We start from the raw sequence: 18,481 nt of genomic DNA, 5'->3' as shown, positions 1-18,481 counted from the left end.
GAGTGTTACCTCGGATGGGCGTGGAGCAGAGGAAGAGGGAAGGGTTTGAGGCTCTGGGTTAACCCCCCGTGTTCTGCTCTTGACGGGCGGTTGTGGGATTTGCTGGGGTAGGACACACAGGAGGAGGAGGAAAGGGAACTATGTTGGTAGAAAGGCGGCGAGTTGAGTTTGGGAGTGTGCTGAGCGTGAGGTCTGTGACATCTAACATCTCTGTGCAGTAGTCACCTAGGTGGCCATTCCTCTTTGAGAGAGAATCTGTTCAGCAAATGTTTGGGTGCCCGCTCTAGCCAGGCGCCACTTTTAATTGTGTTTTTCTGTTGACTCCCATCATACATAGTTTGGGGAGGTTCAGAGTTGTGCCGTGCCCTGGCCAGGAAGTGAGCCTGGCTGTCTCCTGTTAACAAAGTCTTGCCTTAAGTGGCCCTTAACAGAAGTCGTGCTCCTTGTTTTCAGCTTGCCCCAGATGACGCCTGGCGGTGCCCGCACTGCAAGCAGCTGCAGCAGGGTAGCATTACGTTAAGCCTCTGGACTCTGCCTGACGTGCTTATCATACACCTAAAGCGATTCCGACAGGTAAGGAAACCCTCTGTCACAGGGAAAAGAGCTGTGACCAAGGTTCTATGCCCCTGACTGGTGGGCTGTTGGGCGGGGAGTGCTTTGGTGTCCCTGTTTGATCCCGTGATCCTGTGTTGTTGCAGACACACAGCTGCCCCTATGTTTGGAGCCATGTTTTGTTCTTTCCCAGAGCAAAGTTTGTGCCTCCTGTGACCCTTTAAATCCTAACCATTTTAGTTCATACTGCAGATATTTTACTTTGTTCCTGAGGATTTGCTTTAGATTTGTAAATGTTGTGCTCAAGTAAGTGTACTTCGGGATTTAAAAAAAAAAATTGAGCGCCTTTCTTGGGGGTGGGTAGAATTCTATTTCTGCCCTAAAGTAATAACGGTTGTTGTCCTGCTTCCAAGGAGCAGTTGTACAGTTGGGGAGATGAGTCATAAATACATACAAAGAAAATCTGCTTTGAGTTGTATTGCTTTGTGAGTCAATTTTCCCACAGAGGCTCTCTATTCCTAAGGTTAGAGTTATCCTGGGCAACCCCCTTGTAAGAGAGGTAAATGAGAGGTAAACGCTGGAGGAGTCTGAGCCTGGCGTAAGAAAGTTTGGATCGGGAAGATTAGGAGGAGGCCTGTACCAGGTGAGGTGGGAGCAGGGCTGCACATGTATAGTGGCTGAGGGAGCAGCGGGTGCAGAGCATGTGCAAGAGGCTGAAAGCTGAGGCCAGTGTGGCTGCAGCTCCGGGGGGTTGGGGGGAGAAAGGCGTGCGTTGAGGTAGAAGAGCAGGCAGGGGCTGGTCGTCCAAGCAGTCCTTGTAGGCAGAGTGGGATTCTGAAGCAGAGAAGCAACATGACCAAATTTGTGCTTGGAAGAGACCATTCAGGCTGCTGTGTGGAGAATTAGAGGCTACAAAGGATGAAGACAGGGAGACCTGAAGGAGGCCTTTGCAGTCACCGGGGCGGGGGGCCAGCCGATGGCTCGCAGTGGAGTTGGGCAGTGGAGATGGAGAGACCTGGGTAGACTTGAGAGATGTCTGGGGCTGGCCGATGAAGTGAATGTGTCGGGGGCGCGCACATGGTCCCCAGGGTGGCCTTTCACACACAGGTTTGGGGTCCAGCTCCTGTAGTAGTGAGGAGCGGGCACTTGCCCTGAGTGTCCCAGCTGTACGCTTCCATTGGGATCTGCAGTGGGACGGCCGGTTGAGGGTTTGGACCCAGCTTCTCTGTCTCCTTCCATACACACAGACTGGCTTCCTTTGCTTTCTGTTTCTTTTGAAGACATATCATCACCCTTCCAGTGCCCCAACTCAAAACTGCAGTTTCATCTTTGACTCTTCTTTCTTGTCCCTGTCACCTCGGCAGTCACCTCTTCGGCCTGGTTGTGCCTCTCCACTGCCTTCTGTACATGTCCCCTTCTCCCCATTCTTGCTGTCATCCTGCCAGTTCCAACTTCTGATACTTCGGAACTGGTTGCAGTTGCAGTGTCTTTTCATTGGTTTCGTAACCTACACTGCTCTTCTCTTTCTACCATGTTTTGGGCACTACTTAATGACAGCTCTGATGGCATCCCCTCCTCCCTCAAAGCCTCAGTGCTTCTCCCTTGACTGCAGAACAAGGTCCAGGTTCTTTAGCCTGACCTTCCTGACCATGCAAGACCCCTCCTACCTTTCTCTTAGGAACATTTTTCTTCCCTTAGTAGATCCATAGTTCCTTGGGATGGGCATTATCTGTGCCTGATTAATTTTTTAAAGCTCCCATAGACGCAGGAAACATTTGGTAAATATCTACTCAACTGATGGTTGGATTTCCCAGTGGGCTTAATGGGAAATACAGATTGCCCAAGATTGTCAACTAAATGACTATATTAAGTTAAGTCACTGTTAACTGTTAACGTATTTGTCGGAGGAGTTGGGAAGGAAAGGGGCCCTGTTCCGTGAATGGCTGTTCTGTGCCAGCACTGTGCTTTCCCTTCACATATGTTGTTATTACATTACTTTCCATGCCTCTTTCGTGACAGGGGTTTCAGGATGAACCCTTTATCAGGTAAGGCAATGAAGGCTCATTATCATTGCTGGTTCCATTTTTGGTGATATTAAAACCTGTTCCTCCAGGTAGATAAAACTGTTAATCTGTTTCCCTGTGTTGTATGTGTCTTTGGAAACATCAGATAGGTAACTCAACCCTACTTCAGTTGATAGGGTCTGCCTTTCACGCTAAACTGATCTACCATCTGCTTGCATGAAAATATCATCAGAACTTGTTTTTCTTCTTGCCACAGGAAGGAGACAAGCGTATGAAACTTCAGAACATGGTCAAGTTCCCTCTGACTGGCCTGGACATGACACCTCACGTGGTTAAGAGAAGCCAGAGCAGCTGGAGTTTGCCATCCCATTGGTCTCCATGGAGACGGCCCTACGGACTCGGGCGGGACCCTGAGGACTACATCTATGACCTGTATGCTGTGTGCAATCATCACGGCACCATGCAAGGGGGGCACTACACAGGTCTGCAGTGCGAGAGGCCGGGCGCCTGTGCTGACGATTCCTCCCGACGTGTTTTGCTTGTGACAGGGTCGCTTTGCTTTAGAACCCCGCTTTCTCTTCCAGCAGGCAGAGTGCCAACTGTGAGGGCAGTTTCCATCCTCTGGTTCTCTGCCCTGAGTTGGATTGTCTGGTCGGGCTCTGACCCAAGCAGGGAATGGTGTGTGCAGATGGGTGGCATCGTCTGGCTCACCCAGGACTTGCTTTCTTGACCTCACCTGCATGACCCGTTTAAGGTTTCGCTCTGCTTCCTTGAGGGCCTAGCATCTCCCTTATTTGGAGTGGTTGTGAACCACTTTTATAGTGTCTTTAACGTGACTTGGAAGGGTTTTTCTTTTTGCTGTATGGTTAAATTTACTTTTTCATTTGTCAAAGCAATAGTGCTCATCGTATGAAATTTAGAGACTAGAGAGAGGCAGACGGAACAGTGCCATCAACCCACGAGATTATCACTCAGAAATAACCCATGAGATTAGTGCTCAAAAAATGGTAACATTTTTAGAAACTGTGATAAAATATACACAACAAAATTTACCATTTTAACCATTTTTAAGCATACGGTTCAGTGTCATTAAGTACGTTCATATCTTTTTACAACCATCACCACTGTCCATCTCCAGAGTTTCTTTCATCTTCCCAAATTGAAACTCTGCATCCATTAAACAGTGACTCCCTGTTTACTCCTCCCCCATCCCCTGGCAGCCACCATTCTTTCTATGAATCTGACTACTCTAGGTACCACATGTAAGTGGAATCATACAGTATTTGTCCTTTTGTGTCTGGCTTATTTCACTTAGCATAATGCATTAAAGATTCACCCACTTTGTATCGTCTGTCAGAATTTCCTTTCTTATTAAGGCTGAATAATATCCCATTGTATGTAGGTAACATTTTGATATATGGTGTTTCCTTCCAGTGTTTTTCTGTAAGTCTTGACCATTATTTTATACTGTTGTGATTGGCCTGGTGTGCTCTGTTCAGGTGAACCTTTATGGAGCACCTCCTCTGTCTTGCTTGCACTGGGCTGTGTCACATCAGAGACACACTGGAAATGACAAGATCTCGACCTCTGTCTTCCAAGAGTGTAATCAAGCGGTTGGGGCAGTGTAGGTACACTTAAAACGAAAGAGCAGGATGTGTGTTAGGTTCTGTGGTTGAAGTGTGAACAGAGCAGGGGCTGGAGGAGAGTGGTCAGAGCACCCTCCTCCTGGAGGGTCAGGAGAAGCTATTGGGATTAGTAACCTGCGGCCTACATGTGAGGCCCTTATGGGCTAATGGGGCAGACGCTTATTTTTTTAAAAATAAATTTATTTATTTATTTATTTTATTTATTATTTTGCTGCACGCAGGCTTTCTCTAGTTGCGGCGAGCGGGGGCTACTCTTCGTTGCAGTGCACGAGCTTCTCATTGCAGTGGCTTGTCTTGTTGCGGAGCACGGACTCTAGGCACGCGGGCTTCAGTAGTGTGGCATGTGGGCTCAGTAGTTGTGGCTCACAGGCTCTAGCGCGCAGGCTCAGTAGTTGTGGCGCACGGGCTTAGCTGTTCCGCGGCATGTGGGATCTTCCCGGGCCAGGGCTTGAACCTGTGTCCCCTGCATTGGCAGGCGGATTCTTAACTACTGTGTCACCAGGAAAGTCCCAACAGATGCTTAATTTTTGTAAATATTATTTTTAATGACCACAGAATATTCAGTTGATGGAATTCTAATGTGATATAACCATTCCCCATTGTTGAACACATATATTGTTTCTGGTTTTTAACTTTGAAGATAACTGATGGACATCTTCGTGTGTAGTCACCTTTTCTGTATTTTAATTCTGTATTTCCTTGAGATTGAGTCTCAGAAATGGAATTATTGGGTTAAGGGCATGCGTGCTGGGGAGGCAGGTAGATTTGGGGGCTTCTTGCTTGGACATCTGTGTGTCGGGGGACTTGATGTGAGGGTCCTCCTGCTGTATAGGTGGCCAGGACTCGGATTTCTGCGTCCTTCTCACTCAGCCTGTTTGGCATGAACACTTCTCTGGGACTTTTTGTTTCTGCAGTTCAGTGGTTTCTGCAGCAAGACCCCAGGGTGCTAGTGATTCAGAAAGGTAGGGGGAGGTAGAGGAGGGTAGGCTCTGCCAGTTGGTGTTTCAGTCTCTCTGAGGCTCTTCCCCGGCAGTTAGCCCTGAGAGCCCTGCAACACGGTGAAGGAGCCTGTCGGGCCGCAGACGCCCTCCTTAGCCCAGCGCAGTCACTCTCTGGACCTGCTCTTCCTCGGGAGACAGGGGCCGTGGAGCGTGACAGGACACAGCAGTCTCGTGTTCTCGAAACCCGCTGAGTCTAGTGCTCTCAGCACGCTGCCGGCAGCAGCCACTTGTGAGAGGAACGGTCCCGACCTGGAGCGCGTCTCGTGGTGGAGCCGTTCGGACGGCCTCTACTTGCCCTCGGAAGTACTTGCAAGGACAAAAAGGAGACAGAGGATCTATTGAAAAGTCTGTAGAAGACAAAGTTAATGTTAATTAAATGCCTAAGTATGTTTTACCTCGTGTTTTGGTTTAAGCCAAATTTTAATACTGTATATTGTGTCTTACATATGTTATATTTATATTTTGGGGGGCCACTTGTAAGTGTGTGTGTCTAGTTGGATTTTTGCTTTTGTGGCATTCCCGGTCATATCTGCGTTCTTTGATACTGAGTCACAGAGTTATATACTCAGGGACTCTGAGAACTGAAAGGGACTTAGAGGGAATTTAATTTCACTAATTAGCTGGTGAAGTAATGCCTTTGCCAGCATCACTGGTTGGTGTTCATGTAGCTTCAGCTTTGGTAAAGAACCTCCTGTGTATAACAGTGTTTCTCAGGAAAATATGCGTGAGTGTGTTGTGTGGTTTCTAGCAAGAAATTGTTGCAGGAAATTGGACAGTGCCAGATTTTCGCCTGTCATGTTGCTCTTTGTATAGCATAGACTCTGGAAAGTGCCCGGAAACCAGTAACTGCCTTGGAGGCAGTACAGATTAGTGAGAGGAGTATGGGGTAGAAGCTAGACACGTATTCCTAGCTCTGTGACCTTAGGTGAGTAACCTTATTCAAACCTGGCGACCATGTGAGGGAGCCAGAAGTGCTCGTGCCTGCCTCCTGGGGCCTGTTACCGACAAGGGGCTCGGGTATTTTCTGCGTTGTTATCCCTTTCCCATGCCTAGGCCATACCACTGCTTTTCTAATAAGAACATTTTAAGTACCTCAGCATTGTTGAGTTAAAGATACCTTGTTTTTAAGCTTTCATTTGGAGTGTTTAATGTGTTCTTTTATTTTGCACTCGTTCTAACTATAATTACATGGTACATGTATGGCTGACTTGTGTAAGGAGGCTAGAACAGTGCTTCTCAAACCATCTGTGATGAGGAACCTTTTAAAAAATTTCTTAAACCTTTTTTTAAAATGTCCAATCCTTCATGAACCATGAACCAACCAGTACTTTTGCAAAAACACAATAAAAATGTCATACATTATCAGATTGCTATGAATGTTTTTAAATGCTTACCTCGTTTTGGTGCTTATCTCACGGACTGGCACCGGTCTGTGAGCCACAATTTGAGTAGCACTGGTCTAGGAAATACTCCAGAAAATAGCGCTGGGAAGAAAAGCACATAGAATTATTTTATAAATACATCATTGACCCATTCATGAGTCCCTGTGCTGCCTTGGTTTCCACACCGTGATGGAGGACAGACCATCCTGAGGAGAAACAGACTGAAGCTAGTACAGGCTGCTCCATCACCTTCTCTTGGGCGCGTCCCCCCTTACAGACCTCCTCCCACTGCCACTGCCACTGCCACTGCCACTGCCACTCCCACTGCCACTGCCACTCCCACTCCCACTCCCACTGCCACTCCCGAGTAGCAGCCCCTCACCAGCTGGCTCATTCATCCATCAAGCCTGATGACACCATTGACCAAACAGCTGCTGTTTTACCAGCTCCATTTGCTGCTTGTGTCTCCCTTTCTCTGCCGTCTGGTTCCAGTGAGTCCACAGCTGCAGACGACTTTCCTCCCTACACTCATAGGTTCTTCTTCTGCTCTTTTTCGGGACCTGTGTGGTATAGCCCTTCCTCTTCCGGGTCCCTTTCGTCTCCTAGGAGTCCATACTTAGCGAAGTGGTGGTGGCCTGTCGAGGGAGTCACTCCTGGTGCCACTCGGGACCTTACGTGTCCTGCCCCTGGGGCCCTACTGAGCCTGTTCCAGCGTTCAGCGGAATATTCTAGCACTCGTTTATTTTCACCCCAATAAATGGGTCTTTTTAGACAGTGTTGTAAGAGTGTACCTTTCTGGGCCAAGCTTATCACGCTCCTTGATAGATTCACAGGATGGTGTGGTTTCATGAGCACTGAGCTGTGTCCTTGCTGGTACTTCAGTGCTCTTTGTTTTTATCTCAGCTTGGAGTTTGGACTGGAGGGAAGGCCGCACGCATTCATGAGCTCCAGTGTTCTCAGTTTGCCAGGGGCCTTCCGTCAGCCATCGTTTGTGCTACCTTTGAGGGAGGCAGGGTAGGATAAGGCTTTAAGCTCAGGGACTAGATAATCCTGTAATGAGCTGGCCCCTGCCCTTCACCAGCTGCATGACCTTGGGCAAGCTGGTTAATCTTTCTGAGCCTCTGTAAAATGGCAATGATAATAGAACCAAATTTCATAGGATCAAATGAGATGCACATAAGTGCTAAACAAATGTTAGCTACTGCTCTCATTAATATTATTTCTAGTTCTATTGTTTTCTGTCTCTAAGAAACACTACAATGTTACAGCATCCTTAAAACAGGGTTTCTCCATACTGGTACAGTAACATTTTTGCTGGGTAATTCTCTATTGTGGGGACTGTCCCGCGCATGGTAGGATGTGTAGTGGTGCCCCTGGTCTCTACCCACTAGATTGCACTAGCATCCTGCCCTCCCCACGCCCCCACCCCCACCCCCAGTTGTGACAGTCAAAAATGTGTCCCCTGGGGCAAAATCATCTCTGGTTGAAATCCACTGGTTTAAAGAAGTATATTGTGTTTTCTAAAATTAAAATTAAATAGAATTTCATCCATTTGGAATAGTTTGGAATTTCTTGAAACGTTTTGCCTGAGTGTGATTTGGAATTTGGATTTCTTACCTCTTTCTGTATTACTATCTGCAGCCTTAAAAAGTTCTTGAATTAATTATATGAGCCAAAGACATGGTGTCTGTGGGTCAAGTGGAGTGGCCAGTGCGGCCACCCCGGTGCTGATCACTGGTGGACTCTTTTTGGCAGCATACTGCAAGAACTCGGTGGACGGCCTCTGGTACTGCTTCGACGACAGTGACGTGCAGCAGCTGTCGGAAGACGAGGTCTGCACGCAGACGGCGTACATCCTCTTCTACCAGAGGCGGACAGCTATACCGTCATGGTCGGCCAACAGCTCGGTGGCAGGTAAGGCCCCTCTACTCTTGGGTGGTTGTTTTTGAGAGCAGAAGATTGTACTTGATGGTCCAGAGAACTTCTCCAGGAGGTCTCATGATTCTGTTGGTTGGATCAGATTAATTCTCATGTTTGCATTTAATCTGGAAACCAGAATGGTTGCAGTTAAAGGAAATGGGGGTGGAATGTGCCAGCAGCTGTGAACCAGGAGTTCACCTGGAGGAGGCGTGGAGCCTGGCTCAAAGCACGCTCGTGGTGTTTACTTAGGGAGTAAATAAATGAGCGAGGGAGCTAAGAAGCAGCACGGCACACTGCTCTCAGAGTCGGGGGACTGGAAATAGAACTGAGACTTGGCTTTGCCACATTTTGGTCGGGTTTTATCTTCGAGCATGTCCCACCCAAGCCACGTATTTGTCATCTGTAATATGGGTGTACCGATCCTACCTGCCTCATGGGGTAGTTGTGTGAAACAGATTAGGTAAATGTGCATTAAAGCCTTTTGTAAAGGGTAAAGCACCATTGGAAATCGTTCTTTTTTCCACTAAGATTGGCCTATTCTGTTAGGGGAGGGGTTGAAGGCTATAAAAACATTAGATGGCTTGGATTTAGTTCGATGGGATCTAGCCTGTTGTGTTTAATAAATGCAGGAACCAGTACCCACGCGTGATGTTGATGCAGCCACACACAATCCAAGCAGGGGGACGGATGCTTCCTAATGCAGAGTTGGAGTTTAGAGAATAGGACAGAGGATTGGGACATGGCAGTGTGTGGTCAGTTATTAATCCCTGCTCCCCTTGAAGCGTGCGAGGGGTAAGTTGGAAGCCGCTGAAAGGAAGCGTCACTGAAGCAGAGTGAGCCCTGCTGGAGTCAAACCCCAGCCAGTACAGCCGTCTGTCCGTAGCTGCTCTTAGTTCCCAGAAAGTGGGAACTCCAGGGCTCTAGTGCCGTCCCTCAGTGCTTTCCAGAGTCTGAGATATGCTCAGAAATGACACCCTCTTGAGGTCTACTCTAGATAGTCATGTGGCTTCATGTTCTCCATTTCAAGAGCAGTTTCTGTTGCTCCAATATATATTTAAGGGCCTCCCTGGAACACACAGGACAGAATGGCATGTGGCCTTGTGTGTGCATGTATGTGTGTGTGTTTATATTAATATTGTGAAAATGATTTAAAAATTCCACCACACAGGCCAAGAAGATAACAGAACACTGCTGCTTGCTTTTTTTCCTCTGTGTCAGTATTCCTGCAAGTGCTTAGAACAGTGCCTGGCGTGTAGTGCTTAATAAATGTTTGTAGAATAGATGAATATATGAACGATTGTATCTGTTCCATTCTGTTGCCAGCACTAAGACTCGGACTTGGCCATCCCTGTACTTGGATTTTATTACTGCAAACGTGTGTGAGCGTCTGTCCTTTTCATCCCAACAGGCGACGTTCGAGCGGGCACAGCGTGGGGCTGGGAGTTAGTGCTGACCTGGCGGTGAGGTCACCCGCCGCCCGGGCAGCAGCCCTTGGTGAGGGCGTGTGTGGCACAGGCAGGATTCTGGCCTGACCTCGGCGCCCCCTTCCTTTCCTGCAGGCTCCACAAGTTCCTCCTTGTGTGAACACTGGGTGAGCCGGCTCCCGGGGAGCAAGCAAGCCAGCGTGACCTCTGCAGCTTCCTCCAGACGCACCTCCCTGGCCTCGCTGTCTGAGTCTGTGGAGATGACTGGGGAAAGGAGTGAAGATGATGGTGGGTCTGGGTTTCGGTGACAGATTTCCAAAATGGCAACTCACGGACACAGCACGGGCTCCCTCATGTCGAGGAGCCGAGTCCCAGGAAAATGGTGGGAGAACACGCAGGGGGTTTTAGCGAGTGGGCCGCGTGGCTGTGGGTCACCATCGTAAGTAGCATTTTATGTAACAGGGTCATTCGCTCTTCCTCTGTGACCTAGCACTTCTTCCTTCCACTTCGTTGTTTTCCACTTTTTTTTTTTTTTACTCTTTACAGTGATGTATGCTTTTTTTCAAAGTGCTTTTTGAAATCTTCAGAGTAGCTGTGAGGGGACTCAGCGAGGTTGTGGTTTGCCGAGGGCCGCCTGGTGTGTGGGGCCCGGCGTGGAGGCTCCCGACTCGCTCAGCTTCTCGCCTTCCCACCACGCTCTCTCCCCTGGAGGGATCTGTGTGTGCCCTTGTGAGTGCACAAGCATCTAGAACAAAAGCTGTTGCCTTTGCATAAAGGTAGTTTTTAGGAATTTTGAAGATAGTCACGGTATAAAAGCTTTGAAAATCTTATAAAAATTGAGCTCCGGTTTTTTGTCTTCAGCTGCCGTTTGAGTAGTGGCGGAACAGCCCTCGGTTCTCCCTGGGACCCCAGGTGGTGTGGGGAGGGTCAAGCAGCAGGGGCCCTGAGAGCTGAGAGGGGCAGGAGAGAGTGAGCTCAGCTTCTATAATGAGGACGGTGACTCATCTCCCAGCAAGTCTCATTCTGTGGTCAGCAGTTCCATCGCGTCTAGTAAACCGCTCCTAGGGGCGATCAGGAGGCTGGAAGAAGAAGGCCAGACGAGAACTCCGTCGCAGCTCCAGCTCTACCCCTGCTTCTGGCTGTTGCTTCTTTTTTTGTAGCAAAAGAGTCTTGGGTTATAACTGTGAAGCTCCTATCTGTAGCTCCCGACATTTTATGAAAAACTGACCAGTGAACCTCGGCTTGTTTATTATTTAGAGGTTATTTTCAACACAGCCTTTAAACCTAGAATTCACTGTTGTTTTAACAGTAAGCCTAGATATGGTTTGGCCCCAGTCTATTTTTAAACAGTGTAGTTGGTGAAATCGATATCAGCACCATCATCATGCAGTGGTGCTGGGTGGTGCCCACAGAACAGGGCCTATCTCTTAGGATCTCATCCAGACAGAGTTTTATTAATACCACAGCTACAGTATCAAGTGTGTGGAGAATTTAATTTAGAATATTTTCTGTGGAAGTTTTACGTCACTTAAAATTGGAGTATAGTGTTCTAATTATGAATATTTTCCTTGGAGGCTTTCCACTGATTGCTTTCACAGTCAGCGATTACAGGCCCGCCTACCTGTGGCATTGAGTTGGGGGGAAGGCGTTGCGGTTCTGGTGTTAGCTCTGCCTCTGTTTGTGTGATCTTGGGCAAGGACTGTACTGCTGTGGGCCCCAGTGTTCTTAATAAGATGAAGAAGCTGTAAATGAAGTAGCTCACATTTATTGAGCAGCTGTGCAGTGCCAGGTGCCTTGCTGGGCACAGGACTTTTAAGATTTTATAAAATTCTCATAGTAGCTCTGTAAGGGTCAGCAAACTATAGCCCACAGGCCAAATATGGCCCCTGCCTTTATTTGTGTAAAAAAAAAATGTTTTATTGGAACACAGCCACGCCCATTTGTTTGTGTTGCCTGTGGCTGCTTTCGCACTAGGGTGGCAGAGTTGAGCAGCTGGCCCACAAAGCCTGAAATATTTACTGTCTGGGCCTTTAGAGGAAAAGTCTGCTGACCCCTGATGTCGAGCAAGAAGGTGGTTTGCTGATCCCCAAGTTAGAATGCCCATATTTTATAGGTAAAGGAACTGGGCTCAGAAGAGTTAAAATCACACGACTACTCCTTGACCCCAGACCCCTTCCTTGATTTCCTACCGTCTTAGATGGATATCCTAGTAAGGACATTTTGTAGGTTTAGCTTAACGACACTCTCTTTGCTGCATTCAGGAGGTTTCTCAACTCGACCGTTCGTGAGAAGCGTCCAGCGCCAGAGCTTGTCATCCAGATCTTCTGTCACCAGCCCCTTGGCCGTCAATGAAAATTGCATTAGACCTTCCTGGTCCCTGTCTGCTAAGCTGCAGATGCGCTCCAGTTCCCCTTCCCGCTTCTCAGGGGACTCTCCGATTCACACCTCCGCCTCCACCTTGGAGAAGATCGGGGAAGCGGTGGACGACAAAGTTTCCATCTCTTGCTTTGGTAGCTTGAGGAACCTGTCCAGCAGTTACCAGGACTCAAGCGATGGTCACAGTCGACGGGAGCACAAGGCTGTGGGCCGGGCCCCTCTGGCTGTCATGGAAGGTGTGTTCAAAGACGAATCAGACACCCACAAGTTGAACTCCGGTGTTGTAGACACACAGAGCAAAAGCTCAGCACAAGGGGATCAGTTGCCCCCCATATCTGGTCCATTTGATAACAATAACCAGATTGCTTATGTGGATCAGAGCGATTCTGTAGACAGCTCTCCAGTCAAAGAGGTGAAACCTCCAAGCCACCCAGGCTCCCTCGCAAAGAAATCGGAGAGCACAGCCAGGAGATCCCCCAGCTCCAGGGGCGCTCCTGAGCCAGACAGAAGCTTGCGGAAGGGGAGACCAGTCTTGGCCAGCCAGGAATCATCTCTTTCCAGTACATCCCCTTCTTCTCCTGTTCCTGTAAAAGTTTCTGTAAAGCCCTCCCGCTCCCGAAGCAAAGCCGATTCTTCTTCCAGGGCCAGTGGACGGCATTCCTCCCCTGCCCCCCAAAAGGAGTCCTCCCCCAAATCCCAGGACTCTGTGTCATCTCCCTCGCTCCAGAAGCAGAAGTCAGCTTCTTCCCTCACCGACAGTGCTTCCTCCACATCCACCAAAAAAGCCTCAGGCCCTGCCCTGAGGGGCCCCTTCCCTCCTGGGAAGAGCAGGACTTCAGACAGGAGCTTAAGCAGAGAGGGCTCCAGGCAAAGCCTGGCTTCCGACAGAGCCAGCGTCACCTCCAGCCCCAAACCCAGTTCCCCTCGCGTGAGCCAGGCCAGAGCCGGCGACGGCAGGGGAGATGGAAAGCACGTCCGCAGCTCCTCCATGGCCAGCCTGCGCTCCCCCAGCATGAACATGAAGGCTGGTCTGAAGAGGGACAGCAAGTCGGAGGACAAGGGGCTGTCCTTCTTCAAGTCAGCCTTGAGACAGAAGGAAACCCGGCGGTCGACGGATCTTGGCAAGACAACCTTGCTGTCCAAGAAGGTGGGCGGGAGCTCAGTCAAGTCCGTCTCTAAGAGTGCAGCGGATGACAAGGCAGAGAAAGGCTCCCAGGCGCTAGGCTCCCAGCAGCCAAATGTGAATGCAGTTGGAAAAGAGCAGCTTGCCTCCAAGGACCCTGCTTCTGCTAAACATTCCCTGCTGTCCGCCCGCAAATCCAAGTCTTCCCAGCTAGATTCTGGAGTGCCCTCGTCTCCTGGTTGCAGGCAGTCTGCTGAGAAATCCTCAAAAAAGTTACCTTCTAGCATGCAAACCAATGCACGGCCTTCTCAAAAACCTCAGTGATATTTCTGCAATCCAAGTGTTTTATCTGTAAAGATGTTAATTTATTTAGAACCCCTTCCCTCCCACCAAAGCCCTCTATGCTTTTGTTTTGTATTTTTTGGGTCACGTGCCTGACGTACGTGTGTGTGTGTGTGTGTGTGTGTGTGTGTGTGTGTGTGTGTGTGTGTGTAGAATTCAATTGCAAATTGTTAAAAGCATCGCCTTATTCTGCCATTGAACCAAATAACAGCCATAGGCAAAGCATTGATACCAAGTTAACTGGAATAATTGCAGACGATACCCTGGACGGTCCCTTTAGCAATTGTACATATTTCTTTCTAGAGAACTCTAATGACTTTCGTTGGACGCTAGGGATTTGAAACCTTTGAACCAGTTAAGCTGTCATTAGTGTGCTCTGTAGAAGGATGAATTATTTGACTTGGGTTTCATCTGAGCAGAATTTGTCCTCACTGCGTGTGGATTGTCATGTGGCACCAGAAGCTCTAAAAACTGTGACACTAACAGTGAAACAAACCGAGGGAAGACTGTCGCTTTCTGCACTTTGGCCCCATCTGCCAGTCTTTGTAAAGGGCAATATTTTAACACTAATGTTTCTCAGGTATATGCTCAGCTAGTCTAGGATGGGTGCACATCAGTGAGAGGATCGAAGAAGAAGGTGGCCTGTGGGTGGCTGTCATTTCTCCTACTGCCACAGATAGAAGTTTTTAGAGGTAGAAATGAAGTCTTTCACCACCTTCACGTCTGCAAAGATGTCCCTACCATAAGCTGTCTTGACCCTTGGGATATGTCCTAAGAGGTGGCAAATTGGATAGCTGGAAAGCCAGTCACTAGTAGTTAATTTTTTTTTTTTCCCTGTAAATTTGCTAGCTAAGGTCATTGGGATTTTGAAATGTAGTAGAGCAGTTAATACCTTTGAAAGATTCCTGGGGAAAACAATGGATTCTAAACTGGATGCATAAATCTGCCATTTTCCTTCTCTGGTGTTGGTTTTTTCCACGTTAGAAGTTGAAAGCTCCATGCTGCACCATGTGTGCTTGCCTTTGTTTCCTCATCTTGTAACATGGAGAGGAAAGAAGTTGCCTAATGCCAGCAGTTAGTGATGGTATGTTAGAACGATGTGTGACAAAGTGTTATACGCACACTTCCGGTCCTGCCTGTCAGTCTTAGTTGTGACTGTTTTTCAGGAACTCATTAATTTCTTCTTTGTGCTGAAGATTTAATCTCTTACCCAGAAACTCACAAGCAGGATGGAGCATGTTCCATCTGGCATTGTCAGTGCAAGTTGCATTTCTTGTTTAGGAAAAAAGGGAACCTCACAGAAATCCAAAGATAAGCAAGATTTATATATATATATATATATATATATATATATATATATATATATATATATATATATATATAATTTCAGGCTTTTAGGAGGTATTCTGGAATTTTTTGCTTTTTTTTTTTCTTCTTTTTCACTTTTTTTTTAAATGTCAAGAGAGTCATAGTTCTGATTCTCTTTGAATAGCATTTGTCACTTTGCCGTGAAATATAGCATGCTAAGTTTATATGCTTTTACATAGTAACTTTTTTTTTTTTTTAAATCATGGACTCTTCAGGTTCTTCCTGAACTCTTTGTGCACAGAGCCATTTATAATCTCCCTTTTCAGTCTTGCTCTGTGTGAAGTAACTAGAACACATATTACATGCATAGCTATGAATTCTGCACTGCCCTGGTTTTTTTTTTTCTTTCTTTTCTATGAATGCCTCTTGGGAAATGTTTCCAGTAGGTTACTTAACTTTATTTTGCTGCTAATTCGAGCATTAGCAGGTAACTTGCAGGCCTGGAGGCCATTTATGTTGAGGGTAACTGGAACTTTAGACCCTTGCAATGCTTAAGACTTACACGTTCAGCCTGTGAGAGTTACGCTCGTGCTCCATGCAATTCACTTACTGTGAGCCTGTTGCCCATGGCACTCGACCCTGACTCACCACTTTGCTTGGTGTCCCCGTTTCACCGTACAGACGTCTGGTTTCCCAAAGCAGCCTTACTCTCCCCTGCTGGGCTGTGACTGCCTTCGATCTTGTTGTTGCGTCCAACGGCACATTGACAGCCTGATCCGTGTATAGCCACTTCGAGTTTTCCTGTATCACTTTTATTTCCTAAAAAGATGCACCAAATGTGGGGTTGTCAATATCCGGAATTGAGTGTTTGTCTGACTCTCTTATCTTTCTTTAATAGGTAAATCTCGTTTGAAATCTCCTATCTGAAGCTCTGAAACAGTCTTAGAATCATAGTTTGACTACACAGAGTGTTTTAATAACACTTTTTGGGGGGCTGGAAACAGTTAAGCATTAATTAGAATCTAGTTTAATTTTCACAGTGGTAAGTATTTTTACTCTTTGAGTCCTCCAGGAATAGATTTTCTGTTATGTCTAGTGTCTTTAAAAACACAACAACTCTACGAACTCCATTAAATTTCCATAGGATCTAGAAATAAATTTTCCGTATCTATAAACTGTATGTCTATGGAGTTTAGTTCTTGTTTCAGATTGAAATGGAAAAAAAATCAGGAAGTATTATGGCATTGTTTAGGCATCTTTAGGCTATTATATTTCTGTGCTTGGTAAACAATGAAAACTTCATTCTTAATTATTAGGTTACAACCTTTAAGCCACAGAAAAGGATATTTTGCCCAAAAGTTTGGAGGTGCTCTTTGTGGTGTGAAGTACCCTATGGGAAAATTATTACTTGGTTCAGTTCAGTTCTTTGGTAGAGTTAGTGACTTGGTGTTTTGTTTTTTCTTTTCCCAGTGATGTTTGGTACAGTGAGCTTGTATGTGTTTTGGGGTTAAAAATCACCTGCTGAGGATGGTAGACCTGGGTTCCTGGTTGACAACCAGGTGGGCCTGATGAGAGTAGTCATTTCCTGGTAGGCACAAAATAATCACCAACAGTAGCGTTGCATCTGTAATGTTTGTTTGCTTTTTAAAAACTTTATTCTTGATTTCTTTTCTTGTAAACATCGAGTGCACTGAGTCTGTATCATTCCGTAGGACAGCCCTACACCTTGCCTTTGTAATCCCTTATATAATGTGGAAGCACAAAGAAACTGTTAAGCTCATATCATCTCAAGACCGACTCCCACCTTTTTTGTATTTTCTTATCGTAAAAGCAGCCTAACTGAAAGTAAGTAATGCTCCTCTGGACCAATAGAAATGTGGGAGTGTTTGTGGCATGGTAAAATGTTGTTATTGTCTGTGAGGCTGCCCTGACCTCTTCTGTAATCATTCTTTCATCATTCATTCATTCATTCATTTATTCATTCTGCAAACATTCGTTGAGGGCCTGCTTTGCTTGTAAAGGCAAGCTGAGAGCTTCGAGAGTTTGCTGTAGCTGAGGAGCCCTGGGAGCACAGCTGATGAACCAGGGGATGCCAATGATGTCCTAGATGGAGCGACAGTCCTCCCGAGCAGAAAGATCAAGTGGATCCTGGTGATCGGCTGAGCCTTGTGGGCCTCTTGAACAAGTCTGTTCTGTTCTGGAAACCAAAAGTGGCCTTCTTCATCTTTGGAGACATTTTATTGTCACATCCTCTTTTTCAGACTGTGCTGTCTCTACTACTTAGGGATTGGAAATCCATTATGAAGTCACTTTTCATTAGAATTTGGTCATCCACATTTGTATGAGATGAATGTGGGGATTTTGGAGGGTGGGTGGGGAGAGAAATTGTCATCCCTCTAAAGTACCTGTCATGAAAAAACAGGAGCAGAATGTGAAGGAAACAGGTGGCAGCCTTTAGGAAAAAAGGAACAGAGAAGAGCTGTGAACAAAGCTCATTTTTTTTCAAATAAACGTGCTTTAAAAAGTAGATTGACATCTGACGTTAAATTTCATTCTGACAAATTACCGAACAGCTGAAGATACTGTTTCCTGTGTAGGTTATAATAATTATTGGATGCAAAGATAATTAGTGTTTCCGAGTTGGATTTTTGAGATAGTATGCAAACCATAAGCACAGTTTCAATAAAACGTCTTCTGTGAGGCGCGTTGAACTTTGTATTATTTGGAATTGAGAGGAGCAAAACTTGCTGACAAACCAGTGCCTATATCATAAACATAAACACAAAAAATAGCTGTTACTGTACAGGCTGTCTGTCTGCAATTTCACAAAGGGTATGTTGTTGCTAAACCTGACTACATATTTTGGGGGGAAATCCCATGCTTTTATTTAAATGAACACTCAGTCTCATACTGCCTTTTGATCTACCCCCAAAGTGTTTTTGCAGCTGCATTTTGAGCATGACCAATCATTTTTCCCCCAAGTAATGAAAATAATTTTGCATGGCCTCCATCTAACCCAGAAAGCATGCTCTTACTACCTATGCAAGCAACTAATAAAAAAATACAGACTACTTACACTCAACGTAAGTTTAAAAAAAAAACAACAACACAACTCTTAGATTATGGAGCTCTATTTTTAAATTTGTAATTTTTAAAATGTGGCTTAATCAGTATCAAAGAACATGAATGATTTCTTGCTTTGCACTTGCCGATTTTTTTTTTGGGGGGATCATTGGCAAAATTGTATGTAAAATAAGTATTTTGCAAGCAGGAGTAGAAATGGGTATGTTGAACACACACTGGTTTATATACTGTGTTTAGCCTGAAGATTTTCCTAAAGTATTTTGTTCTAAAAATAACCTGCCATTTTCTATAGATCTTAA

At 46.3% G+C, this 18,481-nt stretch overlaps 1 protein-coding gene across 1 annotated transcript in view; it reads left to right on the top strand.

The window, feature by feature from the left end:
* The window catches only part of USP31 (ubiquitin specific peptidase 31), a 70,045-nt gene extending 54,941 nt beyond the window's left edge, over window positions 1–15,104 (top strand). Inside the window, exons 12-16 of the mRNA XM_059896816.1 lie at window positions 454–573; window positions 2,833–3,058; window positions 8,361–8,519; window positions 10,085–10,237; window positions 12,211–15,104. Of these exons, the coding sequence (XP_059752799.1) occupies window positions 454–573; window positions 2,833–3,058; window positions 8,361–8,519; window positions 10,085–10,237; window positions 12,211–13,772 (2,220 nt within the window). The 3' untranslated portion in view covers window positions 13,773–15,104. The remainder of the gene's footprint in view (window positions 1–453; window positions 574–2,832; window positions 3,059–8,360; window positions 8,520–10,084; window positions 10,238–12,210) is intronic.
* The last annotated feature ends 3,377 nt before the right edge of the window (window positions 15,105–18,481 follow it).

Source organism: Balaenoptera ricei, chromosome 15 (genome assembly GCF_028023285.1).
Source record: "Balaenoptera ricei isolate mBalRic1 chromosome 15, mBalRic1.hap2, whole genome shotgun sequence".
Classification (NCBI taxonomy): domain Eukaryota; kingdom Metazoa; phylum Chordata; class Mammalia; order Artiodactyla; family Balaenopteridae; genus Balaenoptera; species Balaenoptera ricei.
Note: the sequence above shows the minus strand (reverse complement) of the source record. Positions and strands in the feature narration are given on the sequence as shown.